General features: G+C 40.3%; 1 protein-coding gene across 1 annotated transcript; it reads left to right on the plus strand.

Annotated features, from left to right (window-relative positions):
* The first annotated feature begins 46 nt into the window (after positions 1–46).
* On the plus strand, positions 47–11,956 carry FAM199X (family with sequence similarity 199, X-linked). The gene is made up of 6 exons (XM_042876599.1): positions 47–279; positions 2,700–2,919; positions 5,057–5,206; positions 5,551–5,712; positions 6,802–7,062; positions 7,403–11,956. The coding sequence occupies exons 1-6, from the start codon at positions 98–100 to the stop codon at positions 7,571–7,573; spliced, it is 1,146 nt and encodes a 381-aa protein (XP_042732533.1). The 5' UTR covers positions 47–97; the 3' UTR covers positions 7,574–11,956.
* Positions 11,957–19,664: the final 7,708 nt, after the last annotated feature.

Below are 19,664 nucleotides of genomic sequence, written 5' to 3' on the forward strand. Positions count from 1 at the left end.
GGCCGGCGCCTCGTCACTTCCGGCCGGCGGCCGCTCATGGCGGCGCCTGCGGCTCGGCCTCTGCGTGCGTGAAGCGCCCGCCCGCCTGCCCGCCGCCATGACCGAAGAGCTGTACGAGAAGTTCCTGGCCCCTGACGAGCCGTGCCCCCTCCTTTCGCACCAGCACCCTCCGCGGGGCGGGAGCCTGAGCGAGGAGGGGTGCCTGGACGTCAGCGACTTCGGTTGCCAGCTCTCGTCCTGCCACCGCACGGACCCACTGCACCGCTTCCACTCCAACAGGTCTGTGGGGCGAGACGCGCTGCCTGGGCGCTGAGGCTGTGCCCCGTTCTGTGCGGGCCGGGGCAGCCGCGTAGCTGTGGGCTCTGCTGGGCTTTGAGGCGCGCGGGTTCTTCCCGATTTTGTCTTTTTTTTTTTAAAGCGCTGTGAGCGGGCACCTGGGGTGAGCTGTGGTGGTTGTAATTTAAATCGGCAGAGGCGTGGACACCAGCAAGCCTGCGGAGGTTGCGAGTGAGTCAGGAGCTCGGTGACTATAGCGATCCCATCCTGTGCTGCTAGTTAAGGGCAAATCCTTCGGTCTGTAGTTCGTAGAGATGGCCTGTTCTAAAGAAACCGGTTGTACTTAAAAAATAAAAGCCAAGCAGCCTTGCCTGCCTAATTTCACGTGTGAGTATGTGTGGAACTAAATTTGAGTACAGCTGTATCTTTTACCAGAATTGTTTGTGAGACTTCAGCCTTTGGCAGGTGTGTGGTAGTTTTAGTTCCCATTCCAGTGTTACAAAATGCTTGCACTGGTTGTTGGTGTTTCTACTACGGCATTACGAATAAAAGTGAATTGGTGTGAAGTGACAATGTGAAGTGTGAAATAATACTTCAACAGTGTTTTTCAAAGGGGCAGTTTCTTAATTGTTGGTTTTTAAATGATTCAGTATGAGAAACACTGATCAAATAGTTGTTGTGATACAGTGATTTTAAGACCTAACAGTGACAGGAATGGTAAGGTGCACGGTATTTGTGGACTAAATGCTGGCTTGGGGGATACCATGCATTTGTTTCATGTTTCTCTTTTTGTGGGCCTGTGCTTTCTGAGTGTTGTCTTCAGTGTTGCTCATTTTACAAACTCAGGTACAAAAGGCATTTTGAGTCAGTGCTGTGTTGTGTTGGGTTTAACTGTTGCTCCCAAGGGCTTTCCATGTTTCAAAGCCACAAGTCATTGTAAAGCAGTAGCCCCTTCTTTTTCACCTACTTTATCCCAGCAGGTAGAGCAGGCTCCCTGTGTGTGAGGTGACGGCCTACACCTGCAGTGGTGCTACAGCACACCTAGGGTGCCTGCATGGTTGGTTAGTGTTAGAGTCCCTGTACCTCTCCCTGTGCTTTGATAGGTCTAAAAACTCTCTGCTCTCCCTCCTTTCCTCAGTGTTTAATGAATATTGAAATTGTGATGTTCGGAATTATGTTGTTATCACCTCTCTTCTATTATACACGGATTGATTACCCTGCCTGCAAAGGTCTGTACCAGTGTGAAATAACACATGGGTAAGGTTTGCAGAAAGGGAGAGTAGGATCTCATGGATCCTCTAAAAGGGAAGTTTGTGGAATGCCTTTGATGTCGGATGAATTCATACTTGCCAAATAGATGTGAAGTGAGTCCGCTGCAAACAGCCAGCCAGTATGCAGCCTAAATAATGATGGTGGGGAGCAGCCTGTCTGCATTATGGCACTGCTCAGCTTTTGCAATTGGGTAAGAAAGTGTTTTCTCTGGTTGGCCAGACTGAAGTGCGTATACTGATAGAATGAGAACTTACTGTGTGCGTTTGCATGGTGAATTTTAAAAGCTTTTGCAAATAGTTTTGGCTGTATTGCAGAGCTGTGCTGACTCACAGTTGTCTCGACCTAGTTTTTACCAGTGTGTAATATAAATCCAGAGATGGAGGCTGGTTTTGTGAGCTTGTTAAATTCTGGCTTGTTCCCAGGAAATACATTCTGTGAAATCTGAGTCTTCAGTCGTTTTATTCAGCAGCAATGTTAACTCTCTTTTTAAAGAAATTATGAGGAAAAAGGTGTTTTGATCTGGCTTAGCAGCGTTTTCATACGTCAGGTTTCCATCTTGCACTTAATTGTAACAACGTATTCGTTGGATGTGTCTGTTTTTGCCATTCAGAGTTGAAAACAGTGAATGACGAAGCTTCATCTATCTCTGTGCTACACTGGCAGTTAAATATTAGTTTTGTATGGGATTGTCATCCTAGAACTACTTCTTGACTCTAATTTGGAATGTAGATTAGTGAGTATTGTACATTCCAAAAGGCTAATTGATTTCCTCCTTAGTTTTTCTTATTTCAGTTTTTGTGATAGTTTTAGGAAACTTTAGCATATTAAAAATTAAAATAAAACAGGCAAAAAATGTACATGCTGTGGGATTCGTCATTCTGAGATGGAAAGCGTTAACACTTTACGATGAAAATATAAATGTCTTTGGGTTTTTGCCTTGCTGCTTTCTGTTGTTAATGGACCTTTTAAAATATTGAAAAAATAGATTTCTTGCATTTAAATAATTAAAATGTATTTCAGTGTGAATGCAGTCATGTTGCTGACAAGCAAAGCGGAGATAATATTTTGAGCCCTAGGGGAACTAAAGGTTTTTCTGGACACGTGATGGCAATGTAGTTGCTGCCTCCTGATTGTTTTGTCCTGCTTTACAGATGGAACCTGACTTCTTGTGGAACTAGCGTGGCCAGCTCAGAGTGCAGTGAGGAGCTGTTCTCCTCGGTTTCAGTTGGCGACCAAGATGACTGCTATTCTCTGCTGGATGACCAGGAGTTCACCTCTTTTGATTTGTTCCCTGAAGGCAGTGTCTGCAGTGATGTCTCTTCCTCTATCAGCACATACTGGGATTGGTCAGACAGCGAGTTTGAATGGCAGGTAAACTGTAAATGTTCCTCTGTAAATGTAAAATTCTGTATAGGTTATTAAGTGCTGGATTTAGCTTTCAGTGAAAAATCCTCCATGTTTTTCTTTCCTTGATAACTGCTGAAACCTAGGAGCAGATAACTGAATCTTCAGTGATAAGGAGAAGGTTTTGTTCTGTTTTGTCCCAGAGTACTTAGTCTGGAGGAGAGTCTGAAAGTTGGCTCCTCAGAGATGAGTGGTTACATATTATGGTTTCTTTGTGACCAACATACAGGGCATAACCTCACAGCTACAAGTTGTGTCTTCAGGGTCTGCCCTGCAGGTGCTGTATGACCAGATCTATATGTCTGTTTTCACTGACTTGGCCATCTTGAGTCTTCTGTGGAAATTGAGCTGGCAGCTTGATAAAGTGCAGAAGTCTTGCTATAGCCTATTTCCATTTTTTTGGGGGGGGGTTAAATTTAGGAGCTCTCTTTGTCTTCCCTGGATGTGAAAAACTGTAAACTGTTTTTTTTTTTTTTTTCTAGTCTGTATATAATGTGGTCTAGCTTTGGTCTTACTATTTTATCAGTCTTTTAATGGTATCATATAATCACAGTGTGGAAAGGACCTTAACATCTACACAGTTCCAACTTCTTTCTGTCTGCAGGTTGCCCCCTCTCCCCAGCTCAAAGTGCCCGGGGACCCATCCAGCCCAGCCCTGGGCACCTGCAGGGACGGGGCATCCACAGCTTCTCTGGGCAGCAGTACCAGTGCCTCAACCACCTCTGAGTAAAAAATTTCCTCCTAATATCTAACCTAAATCTCCCCCTTGTTTGATTTAAAGCCATTTTCCCTTGTCCCATCACTATCACAGTCTCCCTCCTGTTTATAACAGGAGCACTGGAAGGCTGCAGTGAGGTCTCTCCAGAGTCTTTTCCAAGCTAAACAAGCCCAACTCCCTCAGCCTGCTTTCATATGAGAGGTGCTCTCTGAGTCCTCTGAGCATCCTTGTGACCCTTTTGTGGTTGTGTTCCAGGTGCTTCTTGTATTGGGGGGCCTTAGGCCTGAGTGCAATACTCCAGCACTTAAAACTTCTTGTTTTGTAGACTTAAATCAACTTCTAATGTGCGCATAACTTTGAAATAGGAAATACTGTGCATCAGAATACATTGAAGAATGTGTTTGTTTTGTCATAAAGCTTAGACAAAGCATCTTGTAAATGCAGCATAGGGACTGAATACAGCTTTCAAGAAAGTACAAATTCTGTTCTGAAAGATTCAAATAAGCATAAGATAATATGGACTGAAATTTGTTCTGAATTTCTTACTACTTTTGTCTGTTAGTGTCTGTAGGTTTTGAAGTTACAAGTGTGTAGTGCAGCCTGGAGGAGCAATTTTGGTTGGATCCCAATGATTCAGTGTTTTGCAGAGGAGTGAAATTTTAGTTGCCTGATGAACTGGGGGATTGTTTTGAAAAGAAGGAATTTCTCACATCTTAGTTAGCTGACAACATGTTTGATTAGTAACCAGCTTTTTTTTAACAAGCCTTTTTTTCAGAGACATGATTGATTCAACTTGTACCATTTTTGAAAGACTTTTGTAGTTTTGTACAGTGTTCTCTGGCACAATCTAAGTATGAGTAATCCAGCTGTCACACTGTAACTGGAAAAGCATTCAGAAATTATATGTCAGTTGTACATATGAAGTTAGCTAACATTTTGCAGTTGCTTCCAGGAAAGTGACAATTTTAATTGAGTTGTATCACGTAATTATGGGATGTGGTATAAATTACAGACCTACTCTGAAGAGATCTTTCCTAAAGTAAGTATATGAGGTTTGGCTTTAGAATGTAATGGGCAATTTACAGTGAGAGAAGGGAAATACTGAAGTGCCACATCATTCTGTTCTTAATTTAAATGTAATTAAAAAAAAAAAAAAAAAGAGGTCTATGTTGAGAGTAGTGTGATTTGAGTTTGCTGTGCTTGCAGATTGTAGAAAGGCTAAAGAAGTACTGTAGGTTTTTCAGTAATTATTAGGTAGTTGTTAGAGCATACAGATAATGATGGTTTGCTAATTTGACTCTGTTTTGAATTGTTAATTGTGTTGGAATGACTTTAAATGTGTCTGCTGTATTCTAAGGCTTTGTTCTTTCTCTTGCATATTACAAGCTGCCTGGCAGTGACATTACAAGTGGGAGTGATGTACTTTCTGATGTTATACCTAGTATTCCAAGCTCTCCATGTCTGCTTCCAAGAAAGAAAAACAAGCATAGGAATCTTGATGAACTTCCATGGAGTGCAATGACAAACGATGAACAGGTGAAATTAACTCTTTCCATACATGAGAACTGCAAGATAGAGAAGAATCAATGCAATGGCTTAAAAGATGTAGTGGTTGTGTAGGTGTAAACACAACTATTTTCAGTATTATTTCATTCTTGGCATTAAATCTTGTCTTTTGCAACCATAATGGGTAGTTTTGCATGTTCTCAAGCTTTTACCTTGAGTTTTCGCAGATTCTCAGTGAGCCAAGGATCATAGGAAGCAATATATGAGAACGTTTTATTCTGATGGTCTTTTTTTTTTTTTTCTTTCGTTAAAATTTTTTTCTTTTGTTAAAATTAGTACACTTCAAAAATTACTTGCTTTTCTTTGGGTTGTAGGTTGAATATATTGAATATTTAAGTCGCAAAGTCAGTACGGAGATGGGCCTTCGAGAGCAACTTGACATTATCAAAATTATTGACCCTACTGCTCAGATATCCCCTACAGATAGTGAATTCATTATTGAGCTAAACTGTCTCACAGATGAAAAATTGAAACAGGTGAGTTAAGGTTTGTATGTATGCCTTTTTGGTTTTTTCAGTTCCTCTAGCATCTGTTTTGTCTTGCAAACTCTTAGAGTTGTGATCAATTCTTCTCTATCATTGTAATGTACAAGGAAATAGACTAGTGCTGTCAAGAAGGAAACCAATTCAAAAATGTATTATATGTATTAAACTTACATAAAAGACTGGTTGTGTATTTGTTAGAAGTCTAGCAGTCAGTTCTGAAATGCTGGCATGTGTGTAACGAGTTAACCAGTACTGCTTATGACAAAGCTGATTCAGTTTCATGACTGCTGACTGGTTGTGGAGATGAATTTACTAAGAGAACATGAATTAGTGTTTGACATTCAAAGGAATTAGAGGGAGAAGTAATCCTCTCCTTAAGGAGGAGTCTGTAAACTTAATGTAAAAAGATATAAACCAATATATTTTAAAGGTGTTACAAAATACAGATTCTAAGAAGAATGGTGACTGGTTGGTATGGTAGGTATGTGCTACTGCCTGCTTTGTTGTGTTGTGAGGTGTTGTTGGGAAGAGATGCAGAATCCTGGCAGGCTGAACTCCTGTGTGTTGCTCTGTGTTTGTGATTGTGATGAATGTAAAGATTGAAAAGGGTAAACAGGGTAAATGTAAAGATTGAAATCACCACTCTGGATTTGGGCTACTTTATGCTTCAAGATAAGTATCATCTTAAAGTACTACCTCTCCTTTTTTTGATTGTATGTAGCAAAATAAATGGTTTAAATACTTGGGTAAACGTTTTAGTTCAGATGAACTTTACTGGCATTTCTGTTTTGTGTTATTACTGTAACTTGAAAACCGAGGGGAATGAGCAGAAGAGAAGATAAACAGAACCTTGTTACTCATTTTTCTTCTTTCTGCAATGAGGGTAATACGTAGTTAGGATAGTTCTCTTGGTGATTGTAAGGTGACTTAAGATTTAAGCAGCCACGGCAAAGTGTTCTAAGAGATTAGCTGAACTTGTTCATCGTTACTGATGGGCAGTTTGGTTTCTTTTACATGCAAAGGTGTGTCTCAGTGCAGTATTTATCAAGCTTTACTGATTCTATTGCATCTTTTCCAAAGGTGAGAAACTATATCAAAGAACATGGACCTCGTCAGCGATCTGCAAGGGAAAACTGGAAGAGGAGCAGCTACAGTTGTGCCAGTACCAGTGGTGTGAGTGGTGCCAGTGTCAGCAGCAGCAGCGCCAGCATGGTCAGCTCGGCGAGCAGCAGTGGTTCCAGTGTTGCTAACTCTGCTTCAAATTCAAGTGCCAACATGAGTCGAGCACACAGCGACAGTAATTTGTCTGCGAGCGCTGCAGAAAGAATCCGGGATTCAAAAGTAAAAGTTTCTAATTATATACATATGTTTTAAGCTTTGTATCTTACTACTGTTGCTTAATTGATCCTAAGTGGAACATGAAAGGATGTGTTTAGTAACTGTGGATCTGCTGATGTTATTTAGGCAAGTCAGTACTGGCCATTTCTTCTGGCATGACATCTGTAGAGTAGGTCTTCTGATTACTTTTGGGTAAGGTGAGTGAGAGCTCAATGACTTATCTAGCTTCATTAAGTTTTTTCAGACCAGACCTTAATATACTGTTTAACATAGAAACCACCTTTAAAGTTGCTAAGTAATATGCTGAACAACATCTCATTTTTGTCTGTCTATATTTTGACAGAAACGTTCCAAGCAACGGAAATTACAGCAAAAAGCCTTACGCAAGAGACAGCTGAAAGAGCAAAGACAAGCTCGTAAGGAAAGACTGAGTGGATTATTTCTTAATGAAGAAGTGCTCTCTTTAAAAGTGACTGAAGAGGACCATGAAGGAGATGTGGATGTTTTAATGTGACAGGGGTGAATTTATCAGTGTTCTTTCTAAGCCTTAAATGTATTATTGTTTACATGTATTTCTTGACCAAATTTTGATTAACGTTAACAGTATAAACCAGGTCTTTCCTCAAGTATAATTTTTGTAAGATGTTCTAAGAGTTGAGTAACTTCAGCTTTTTGAGATTTAATTTTGCAAGTAAGACTTCAGAAACTTAATTGACTTCAGAAAAGCTGCTGATAGATAGTTGTTATGGAAAACTGAACTTGGCTAACATGCTACTTTCTTGCAAGGCATATACCTAGGGATGCTTTTGGATGACACTAAGTATGCAGTTCTATATTCCAGCATTTTTTGTTTTCATAGTTTGTGTTATTAAACTTGGCTGGTTTTGTCTCTTACTTTCCTGTTAGGAAAGTTGTTTAGCTTGGGGGAGGGGGTGAGTGGGATGGTACCAAACAGACTTTAATTCTGCAAGGCTTTCTTTAGTCTTTCTGTTGGGTCATACAAAATCAAAATATCGTGATAAATCCCATTGCTAATAGTTGCTGATTACCTCAAAGTACATAGAAAGTAAGAAGCAGGACTTCTAAAGCAGAAAATCTGTATACATAAATAATGCCTAATTGTATAGTTGTTTAGGAAGCAGGTAGGTTTAAGAAAAAGAAAAAAGACAAAAAAAATACAATTTGCAAACTTAGTCTTTAAAAAATTATTTTGCAGCTCAGTGTCTAAGTCTGATCAATAGTAAAGGTTGACCAGTACATCCCAAGGATTGCTGTGAAGAGATTCAAATGGAATACTTTTATGCATTAAAAGTACATTAATCTTTATTAAAGTTGTCTAGGACCCTTTTTAGAATAGTTAAAAATGCTACTGGAAACAGACTTGCAAACAAGAGGCACACAGCTTTGGTGTCTCTTTTTCCTTTATTTCTAAATTTATATCTAAATTCGTAATGTAGGCAAGAAAGCTTAGGCATAGACAACAGCTCTGCTTTTCTAATTATATGCTTACTGTACTTGCCCCCTAGCTGAGGATTGAGTCTTCTGTGTGAGTTGCTGCACTGTTCTGAATGTGCTTTGGCATCCTGCTTTTGAAGTATCTCTTAAAATTCAGATGACAGATGGGGAGGTAGAAGTAGTAGATTTAACCTGTTTCCTCATCATGACTATTTGTAAAGCGACTTCTATCCTTGCCTTGGAACTACTGGTTACGATATTCTTTCCACCAGCACCTGAGGTAAAATTGATACTTCTAAATTTCAGTGTGAAACGTAAGGGGCTATAAAAGCATTTTCTAGTTCTGAGTTCAGGAAGGTGATTTTTTTTTTTTTTTACTTTTTTTTTTAATACTAATGCTTTACTGCTTTCATTTTGCTCTCATTAACTAATGAGTTCAACGTGGTCACAGGTGCCTGTAAATGCAGCATGTAGCCCAATCCTGCAGAATTGCACAGTCCACTTTATATAGGTTCGGGGTGACTTGCTCACTCATTTTGCATGTCTTACACATACTTGTTTGCTGTGACAGCTCAAGTATCTTAATCTTAGAGGTGGCATTTCCTATGGCCCTGAAATAAATATCTGAACAATGGCTTCTGAAAGAGCTTCAGTGAGATACAAGGGAGGTCCATTCTCTAACTAGTATGTGTGGACTTTGTCACTCTCACTGCTGCCAGACTTAGCCATTGATTAAAAAAAGCTGTGTAATGTCATTTTAAACTTGGATGTTAGCTACTCTGTATTGCCCATCATTTGGCTGCTAACCAGAAGTGACTATTTCCTGTCAGTATTCCCTTGCACTGCTCTATAACTGGTTGATACCTCTCTTCCTCCTGTAGAAATAGTACTGAAAAGTTTTTAGTGGCGTACAAAGATGCAGTGCCTCAGGGTGATGGAGTTTGAGGGGTGTCATTTTAGTCTGTCTCAGCAGCCTTTCAGAGTTTAAATTCCTCAGGCTGTGTTGAGAGCTGGAACTCCTTGTTTTGATACCTGTCTGCTTGCTTCCCGAGATTATTAAATGAGAGAGGATAGTATTTCCAGCTTGATCCTAAGTGAGTACAAATTAATCCAAGTGATTAAATTGTTCTAATTACTCACCTGCTGCATTGGAGAAAAGTTCCTGGTGCCATGGTAGCTGGTTGGGGTAGGTCTTCTCCAGCTGGGTGCTTCCGTTGCTTCAGTTCAGACAAATGGACATGAAAGTGTGGGCTTACAGGGGTGCCAACTTACAGCTCTGTGATCTTGTGGTTCCAGAGTGATTTTAACCTAAGAATACAAAACTAGGAATGCTCTGATCAGATCCTTCATGACTGCTTGCTTACCTCTGTGCTAAGTACTTGGCATCTCTGAGAATTGCACTAGGAATAGCTGTGGGATTCGGACTGTATCACATACTTCTATGTGCACTTTTGTCTTTTGCATCCTTCTTAGTTTCTAATGACACCCTAATTTTGAGTAGGGGTGAGAGGAGAGGTGTTCTCAGATTCTGCAAAGTACTGTATGCTTAAAATTAGTATTGGATTCCTGTTGCATTAGTCACTGAAATTGTTGTTAAACCTCATCTTGCTGATTCAAGTGTTCAGCCATTGCAGCTGCTGCTTTGTTTTTACAGGAGGCTATCTACAGCTTGCTGGGTTCAGATAGGTGCAGAACAACAATAGACTGTTAAAATTCAGACTTATTCTGTAGTGTGTCTAAAGAAGAAAAACCAACAGCAAAACTCTACATTTCCTTCATTGAAGAAAAATATCTTTAAAAGCAGAATAGAGACACATAGGGGAAAAAAATAATAGACGTATTGCTCCATGGTACTGAAGCTGTGCAACTACGTGCTTTGTACCCACTCTAATACAAATGTAATTATTTAACATGTGTAACATTAATGGTTTGCTTCCATGGTAACTTTTTCTCTAAAAAGGCTTAGAAGGAGCACTGAAAGTCTGATTGCAATAAGACTGTAAACAATAGAGAACATTCTTTTCTAATATAATTTTAACTATAAGGAAGAAAGCTAGCTGCCTGACAAACCTGTCTAATCTGTGTGTGTATCTGATGTTGCCCTTTGTTAAGACATGAACTATTTTTCTTTATGTGGGAAGCTGATTAAAAGAGCATATGCTGAGTAAGGGGTGCTTACTAAGGAGCAATCAAGGTGTTTGCAAGGCTTTCCTAGGTTTAACTTTTAGTTTTCATACTGTGGTTTGAAACCTGTGAAGATCATGGTCGTTCTTTGGGGGAAAAATGGAAAAAAAAAAAAAAAAAACAAAAACAAACAAACAAAACCCCACCACAACTATTTGAATTTATTCATATGCATTTACAACAGAGCACATATATGGTATAGAAGCATATAAAATGGCAATATTTACCGTTCATCTATGCTGAACGGCCTGAAGCCATTCCTTTTTTCTTAATGCGCTTCGAGCTTTGAATCCAGTTGGTGCATTGGTCTCTAAATACTAATAAACCTGGCTGTTCTGGGGCTCTGGAGGTTCATTCTCATAAGCCAGTTTTTCATGGCTGATGCTAGATTTATTGGTTTAAGATTCTTGAGCTTATGAATCTTGCGGTTTTTGGGTGCAGAAAGGACCTAATTAACCACTGTTTTCCATTTAAGAATGGCAAAGTTCAATTATTAATCTTCCAAGTGCAAACGTTAATAATATTCAACGCTTGACTGTTTTGACTATTAACTCTGATTAAGCATACCTGCATTCTCTCTCATCTGGCTAACTTTAAAGTACTTCTAAATTATAAATAAATTCTTCAGTTAAAAAAAGTGACGTTGAAGCCTTGAATACAGTTAATAACCAAAGCAAGGAGAAAGTGAGTTTTTTCTTTTTTTTTTTTTTTTCTTTTTTGGAGTTGGGGGGTGAGATGGATGGTATAGTTTAAGTGGTACTGCTTACATTGAGGCTTTTTTTCAGGTTCTTTGCTAATTTTATTGCTAAGATGCACTTTTGTATAGAGAACTGTTTAATGTACATTCTGTATCTACTTCCCACAATGTTTATAGAGATTTTTCTGAAGTTGTGAAGGATTTACCAATTGCCATGCTGATGACTGATGCTGTTTACTTCAAACTTTTGTTGTATTTGAAAATAGTCATGTGCATATTGGAATACAGGTTGGAATTAAAACTGATGACGTAGCAAAGTTATTAAACTATGTGATATCTTGTTCAGAACAGGGTTATTCATACATTGGGTTTATATATTCACTGTTCATGGAGAAAGAAGTAAAATGAAGCATGCAAACTCTTTCTTTGACAGAAGGCCCAGCAGTCCCTCCCTAACTAAAGTAGTTTGACCATAAAACTTGATCAGAATCCTTTCTTAGGGGAAAAAATTACAAATTATATAACCCAAGTATTTTGTATTAAAAGCTGTCTCTTTTGTTACTGATTTCTGTGCCGGAGGGTTTTTGAGATATATACTGCATGCTATGTAGCTGTGGGCCTGGATATAGGAAACCTGATCACTTCTGTTGCTGGCAATAACTGGATTTTCTTCTGCTGTCATCCTCAGCGTCTGTAGCCATCAAGCTATCACCTATCCTGTAATATTTAAAATCCCTAACGAGACTTCCTTATAAACTCCTGGCCTATCATGCTCTTAAAGGCATATGAATACGTGTCTGTATTGTAAATCAGTTCTCATCTGCTACAGTGAAGCAGGTATGGTGGAGATTCCAGAAACTGGAGATGCACACCCGGCTGTGCAGCAGCAGGCAGGACACGGTGGTGGCTTTGCAATAAGCAGAGTTTGAGTAGGCTACTGTGAGGATGCTCTTGTCCACCTGTGTGTTCTGTCTTGTCTTTGAACTTCCTTTCATATTCTCTGTCTCAGCAACCTTGGAGTTTTGTGTGTTGCATTATGAAAATTACTCTTCCCCCCCACCCAGGAAACAAGCACTTTCTGAAGAGGTAAGAGCAGCTCAGCTGGTTCATTGGTGTTCCTCAGTGTTCAGAAAGCTAAACTTCACCGGCCTAATTCTGTACGTATTGTGGGATGGTAGAGGGTGGGTGGGGATGGAAATACACATAACAGCAAATCTTGTCAAAACATCAGAAACCCGTAATTGTGGAGCGTGTGACTGAGAGAATGTAGAATACAACTGTGAAGGTACTGCTGTTGTGATGCTTTGCCTTTACTTAACAGCTGTGCTTATAGGGTGCTTTTACCCAAAGGTGAGTGAGCGTGCAAAGTACTTTGCAGCAAAATGAATGGAAGTGCTTCCAAGGTCCTTGGCTCCTTGTGGTGCTCACTCACACTGAGGACTGGTTGCTGTGTGGATGGTACCCAAAAGCTGCACAGAAGCTTTTTCTTGTGTTTTCTGAACCAGATGGTCTCACTGAGCTGCAGTGCTGTGGACTCCTGAACCTCCCCAGGAAGTCCCATTGCAGCAGTTCATTGCTCAGCCACACAGCTGTTACCTCAGTAATGGATTTTCTGGTTTGACTGTGAAGTGAGTGTGTTATACTGTGTGTGTGGAACTCATTATCACTACTTAAACATTTCTTCATTTATCCTTCTCTCACGTGTAACAAGTTTCATTTGTCTTGCTTGGTGGCCAGGCACTACCTGGGCGTAAGTTGAACCAAAATTTCCACACTGGCAAAATAAACCAATTGATAAATTTCCTTTATTAAACTGTTTGGAAAAGATAGCACTGGATATGATCTTGCTGTCTTCAGCCTTCTCTAGCTACTGGCCTGCATTATACGATTTATCTAAACATTTACTAGTACAGAAGAAGCTATAATTTGGTTCCCTGAGATCCTTTGTATGTGAGCTCCAGTGTCTTGTGTCCTATTAGATAGAAGACTTTTTTCACTCCCTTCCAGAACACCTGTCTCTTCTAAATAGTTCTGTTGGTGCTGAGTTGGAATTTAAATTCAAATCCGCATTTCTGATCTGCGATCTCATTTTATGCTCCTTTGCACAGGCTTCCATCAGCAGCATCACTTGTGTGACAGCTTGTCTCTTGTAATGCAGACTACTTTCTTGAAGCTAAAATGTGGTAGATTAGCTGTGCTGTGGAGTCTCTCCAGTGCTACCTGGGTGTAAGTACCTGCTGCATTTCTGGGTAGTTTATGTGGGAGAAAGATTAATGGATGTGTCTAGGAGGTGACTGATGCGTTGTGAAGATAACTAATTCACTCGGTCCCACCAGAGGGAGCACTGTAGCCATTGTAGTTCTTGAGAATCCAGCTGCTTGCATTGCTTGCAGCAAATGATTTTTTTGTTGTTATTTTACATCCTGTTTAAACAAAAAATATGAGGGGAATTAAATTTTGTAGTAATTCTGGGGAGGAAGCTGATTGTATACTGTACCACTGCTTTAAACTTCCCAATTGGTTTTGCATTCAGCCTTCCTCAGTGTGAGCTGTGGATTTTACACCTGGTAAGACTGTGTGCTGATAGAAAATGAGCAGGCAGCTCTTAATGCACTGATTCTCATCATATAGATGCCTACTGTATCATTGGGAGGCAGCAGGGAGAACATGTAGTTGTGCCATTATTTTTTAGAGTAATACCTTCTGAATGGGGCTTTGGGGCTTCCTTTGGAGCAGAGGAAAGTGCTGCTTCAGCTGGAGCTGTTCTGTAGTGAAGTTTTCATTTATTTTTTTTCTCTGCTTGTCTGACAGTTCTTGCTAGTGCTAAAAAGCTCACTAATGGACTTTACAACAGAGAGAATGTGAGGACCTCTCCTTGGAATCTCAGGTTCATTATTGAAGCCAAGCTTTTATTGGCCTCATACAGGGTTAGGAAGACATTGAGAAAATGCAAAGGTTTGAATATGAATTCAATTTTGCATTGAATGAATGCAAAGAAATGCAAGTTCTAGTCACTGAATGAAATACTCATTTAGACAAATGTTTGTTCAGGGTGTGGCTCTTTCTCAAGAGCCATTTATATCAATAGAAGTACATAAGCCATTATCAGATACAGAAGCCTTATAGCAGTGCTCCACACAAATCCAAAAGCAGAACAACTATAAGCAAGGCATTAGTGAAACCAGCTACACATCCTTACCTGCCACTATAAGTTAACAGAAATATTTAAATGTATGTAAATATCTGTAGGTTATATATATAGTTTTGATTCAAAATTATCAAAATACCTTAGCAGAGAGATGCTTTCTCACAATCAGTTGGAAAACTGTTGTTGTCAGGCCTTGTGTGCTGACTGGTTGTGGGTGATCTTGAGACTTCTTGTTGCAAGTGTATTTCTGGTCCTTGTGTCCACTGAGCTCCTGTAAGGAAGTGCAGCTTCTTTCTGTAAGTGCTTCTCATAGGAGAAGCAGCGTCTTGCAAATCCCGTGACCTACTAGCATTCACCTTCACAGCATACTTGGCCACTGTTTTTTTCACTGTCAGGAGGACTGGTATCATTGCCTAGTGCTGAGAAAATCCTGGGCTTGGAAGTGCTCAGAAACATGGGTGTTTCTCCTGACTGCTTGCACGAAGGGATGTTTCTGACTGTATCGATTGGTTAAATGTTGTCATCTGAGTCTAACACCTTTAATGAGTTGCACTGTGCCAGTATATCTTCAAAATACAAGCTGCCTCATGTCTAGGAGCTGTATGCTACATCTGCTGTGGGACAGTTGATGTGATGCTGCTCAAATGCACTTTTCATTTCAAGATGGAGAACTGACCTGAAGGGTGCTTGGTTCTGCTGTGACTACAGTGTGCAGTTTCTTGTGAATGCATTGCTTATTGCTGCTTATGTATGGGAAAAATTACAGAGCAAATGGTCTGAAAGCTAAGATGCTGAGTTCAGAATAGCACTGCAACATCTGCCTAGCTGCCTATCTGTAAGGCGGCTGCTGTGAAGACTTCCTTCCTGGGCTCTCGGTAGCAGATTCTGGTCATTCTGGAATTTCTCTCATAGGGAAAATGTGTGCCTGGCTAATTTTGAAAGGGAGTAAACCTTTAAATGATGACTGCGGAGTAAAGAGCTTTAACAGAATCACAGAACTGTGGGGGTTGGGAAAAACCTTTAGAGATCGAGTCCAACCGCCTGCTAGAGCAGGTTCCCTACAGCGGGTTGCACAGGTAAGGTGTCTGGATGGGTCTTGAATATCTCCAGAGAGGGAGACTCCACCTTTCTGGGCAGCCTGTTCTGCTGCTCTGTCATTCTCATGGTAAAGTTCTTCCTTGTGTTCCAGTCTCTGCCTGTTGCCCCTTGTTCTATTGTTGCTTGCTACAAGGAAGAATCCGCTCCCATAGCTTGACTCCCACACTTCAGTTATTTATAAATAGTGATGAGATCCCTCTCTGCCTTCTCCAGGCTGAACGGCTCCAGGTCTCTCAACCTTTCTTTGTGCTGAAAGTGCTCCAGGCCCTTCATCATCTTTGTGGCCCTCACTGAAGTCTTTCTAGAAGATCCCTGTCTCTTTTGAAGTGAGGAGCCCAGATCTGAACACAGTGATCCAGATGTGGCCTCACCAGGGCAGAGCAGAGGGGGAGGATCACTTCTCTTGCCCTGCTGGCTGTGCTCTTTTTAATACCAATGTCCCATTGGCCTTGGCCACCAGGGCACACTGCTGGATCATGGCCAAATGCTTATCCACCAGGGCACCCAGGTCCTTCTCTGCAGAGCTCCTTTCCAGCAGGTCAGCCCCTAACTTGTACTGATGTGTGCAGCGATTCCTCCCCAAGTACAAGACTCTACACTTGCTCCTGTTGAACCTCGTCAGGTTCCTCTCTGCCCAGCTCTCCAGCCTGTCCAGGTCTCGCTGAATGGCAGCACAGCCCTCAGGTGTGTCAGCCACTCTTCCCAGCTTTGTATCATCAGCAAACCTGCTGGGGGGGGACTCTATCCCTTCCTCCAGGTTGTTGATGAAGATGCTGAACAAGACTGGACCTAGCACTGACTCCTGGGGAACACGTGTAGTTACAGACCTCCCACAGTGTGATACACATGCCTCCTAAAAGCCTACATAACTGTCTTGTATTTCTTGTTATCTAGTTCCTGTCTACATTTCCTGAAAATAAGTGCAGCTTATTATGGTGGTTATAATGGCATTATAATGGCGGTCATGAAGACTGCTTAGGAGTTACTGAAAAGATGTTTTTAATTAATCATAGACCTTCCTACTTGTTTAAGTAATTCTCATTTCTTTGTTGCCATTCTTAGGTAGTTAAAAGGCACTTGATTTATTCCCTGCTTCCTTTTTTCAATGTAGAAAATAATTAGTTTGGGGTTTTGTTTCACTTTCTTGTCCTGTTTTTTTTGTTTTTTTTTGTTTTTGTTTTTTTTTTTTTTTTAGTACTAGGAACCAAGGAAGAGCTGAATCAAATTCCTTTTAACAGCTGGCTAACTTTCATGAGTGCACAACACTGTTGGATGTAGTTTAGATCACTTTTCAGATATAATGTCTCCTGTGTTCAACTTCAGTGATCAACTTTGGTCGGTAATTGATCGAACTGTCACGTATTCGTTTAACATTCTTTAAATCATATCTGATGTTGAGCCAACTCTGCTTGCAATAGACCCTGTCTGGCAGTACAGGGTTCCAGGGCCTATCGGATGTAGGCTTGGTTAAGATCTTTTGCCTTGGAAAATTACCCATTTTTTACATTGGAAGCAATCACTCCAGAAACAATTTATATTGGCAGATTTAGGAGGCGGGTACATACATGTGTAAGCACATGCAAGTATTTAATTTCATTAAATTCAAGGTGAAGAAAAAGGTGCTATGGTGCCAACAAATCTTTATGAAGCTTGAAAGAACTTTTTTTTCTCTGTGAAGTAGTTAATAAGGTGAATTTATTTACCAAATAGAAAGTATTCACAGTATATGTATGACTTATAAACACGTTGCTCAACAAAAGTCCATGTACTTCCTCCTGAAACAATTTAGCTCATAAAACTGTTTGTAGAAGTTACAAATGTTAGCCAACCAAAAATGAAGCAGTCTAAAATCTCAGTACAAACCCATTTGTGGACAGATAAACCCATTTGCAGGCAGATAAAATGAGTGTAATTTATGGTCGAGATACCTTATTGGCACATGTATTAAAATTCTGGAGTATGTCTGTTTTTCTTGGTATTGCATTAGCTGTAATTTCTATGTAATGCTTCAATTCATTTATATATTTGCACAGGACACTATCTGATAAAAGAGTGCCAAACTGTGTATAAGGAGGTCATCACTTTAGCTTAATTGCGCACGAATTTCCTGCAGACTCTGATGCTGAAGACCAATAACAAGACTGCTACAGCTAGAATAAACTCATTAGCCTATAAATTTAGAGCTTCTACCTGCTTTGCAAAGGGAGAATCATCTCTAAATGAGCCTAGTAACATTGATTTGTGATTAATCATTTTACTTAGTGACTCATCTGTGATCACGGTACAACAAAAATGTCATGTTTGTTTAGTGGCATTAACTCCATTTATCTTCTCTGCATTCAGAGAATTGCTGGGTTGTCAATGTGGGATTGGGAATACAGCTGAGCAGTGCTGTTGCTAAAGGACTTACGATGTCAATTTATCTAAAACAAAAGTTAGACCACACAAAAAAATAATTTTTTTGATAAATGTTCCCTTCTTTGAGAACTAGTTGTTCTACTTGATCAAGCCAAAACATTTACGGTGATGATTGTGTGCAAAAAACAAATTAAAAGCAAATTAATTTAACCCTAAAAATTATATTTATTGTAGTTGCTTCTGTTATTATTATTTTTCTAGGGCTGTCTGTGTAAGTTAACAATACTCTCAACTCTGTATTTTGCAAAGTAAACCCAACTGTTGCCCGTTACTTCTAGTTTGCCATGTTGTTATGACATTCCTAGTTAGATGCCTTCAGAATGATGTTTCTAAAAATGCTCTGACAAAGTGTTTATGGAAAGTGATAGTCGTCATCTTTAGGAAGTATTCTGTTAATGGCTCTGTGTTAAGAAATATGGGAAACCCTTCATGTTTACTTTCATTAGATTAAAGAAGTCTGAAAAGAACTATATTGTTCTTTGCTAAGACTTGCATTGCTCAAAAACAGGAATTAACACATTAAGAACTTTTTTTTTTATAGCCTTCCCTATTCAACAATGTCATGATGGCAAAGATCTCCTTTCCCAGTCCAGCAAATAGAGCACTTGGTCTGGAAAGGAGATGCCTGATGTCTCATGAGTGATGCCACACTCCTGTGCCTTAACTGTTGGCAGTGATCTTGTCTTTTGCTATTCCTCTTCTACATTTCAGCTGTTGTGTTCAAAGTAAAGTCTCTTTCTTCAGATGTCTTTCTACAGCAGTCAGTGTTGCAGCACCAAGATCTTAACCAGGGCTTCTGCTCATTGCCAAAGTGAAAACTGAAGATGAATCACCCTCGTGAGCATTTCTGTATTCTTCAGCACAGTACTATGAGCGTGCCTGGAGAAGGATGAGGTTCTTAAGAGCAGAAAACACTGTACTGATTTCCCAGTGTTACAGTTGGAAAGGTTAGTGTGGTGGAAAGGTGATGCAGGGGTGAAATGGCAAAAGGGACAAACAGGGAAAGAATGCTCACCCCTCTCCAAACATCTGGGCTCATGGGGAAAACTCCACAAAGGAGGTATCTCAAACCGAGGTCCTTCCCCAGTGGCTTTCAGTGTCTAAGAGAGGTGCAGCCAGGCTCCACTCCTTCACCTGTGCTCCCAGGGCTGACCGTCCTTTCCCCAGGTGATCAATCAGTGTTCAGGCTGTGACTCAACAGTTCCCATACACCCAGTGAGACTAAACTTGTAAGAGTTGCATGTTTTGTCTTAGAACAATTGGATGTGGGTCATGACAGAAGTCCAGAAAGCTTTTGTTTGGCCAAGTATGCCCTGATTAGGCAGCATTATTAAAAATATCCAAATACTGGGGAAAGTGCTCTCTGGATAGTCTATGGGTAAGTAATTTTCGTGCCACGCAGGAGAGCAGACAGAAAGCAAAGTATAATTCATGTTTTCTGACATGGAGCATGTACTAAAGCTGAACGTCATAACACAGCGTGGGGCAGTACTGAAAAGAGCTGTAGCTACTTGTAATGCAGATTCCTGATTTTTGTTCTGGGCTTTAGAGATACTTCCCAACAAAACAGAACCTGGAGCATGCAGAGCAAGCCATCTCTGAAGC

This window comes from Lagopus leucura, unplaced genomic scaffold, assembly GCF_019238085.1.
Source record: "Lagopus leucura isolate 7727_CA_CO unplaced genomic scaffold, USGS_WTPT01 Super-Scaffold_100016, whole genome shotgun sequence".
Taxonomy (NCBI): domain Eukaryota; kingdom Metazoa; phylum Chordata; class Aves; order Galliformes; family Phasianidae; genus Lagopus; species Lagopus leucura.

What these genes read in the sequence shown, in the direction of transcription:
- FAM199X (XM_042876599.1), top strand. Translation starts at nt 98, where the DNA reads ATGACCGAAGAGCTGTACGAGAAGTTCCTGGCCCCTGACGAGCCGTGC. An exon ending in ACAGCGAGTTTGAATGGCAG is followed by an intron (nt 2,920 to 5,056) that starts GTAAACTGTAAA and finishes GCATATTACAAG; the next exon opens with CTGCCTGGCAGTGACATTAC. An exon ending in AAAGAATCCGGGATTCAAAA is followed by an intron (nt 7,063 to 7,402) that starts GTAAAAGTTTCT and finishes ATATTTTGACAG; the next exon opens with AAACGTTCCAAGCAACGGAA.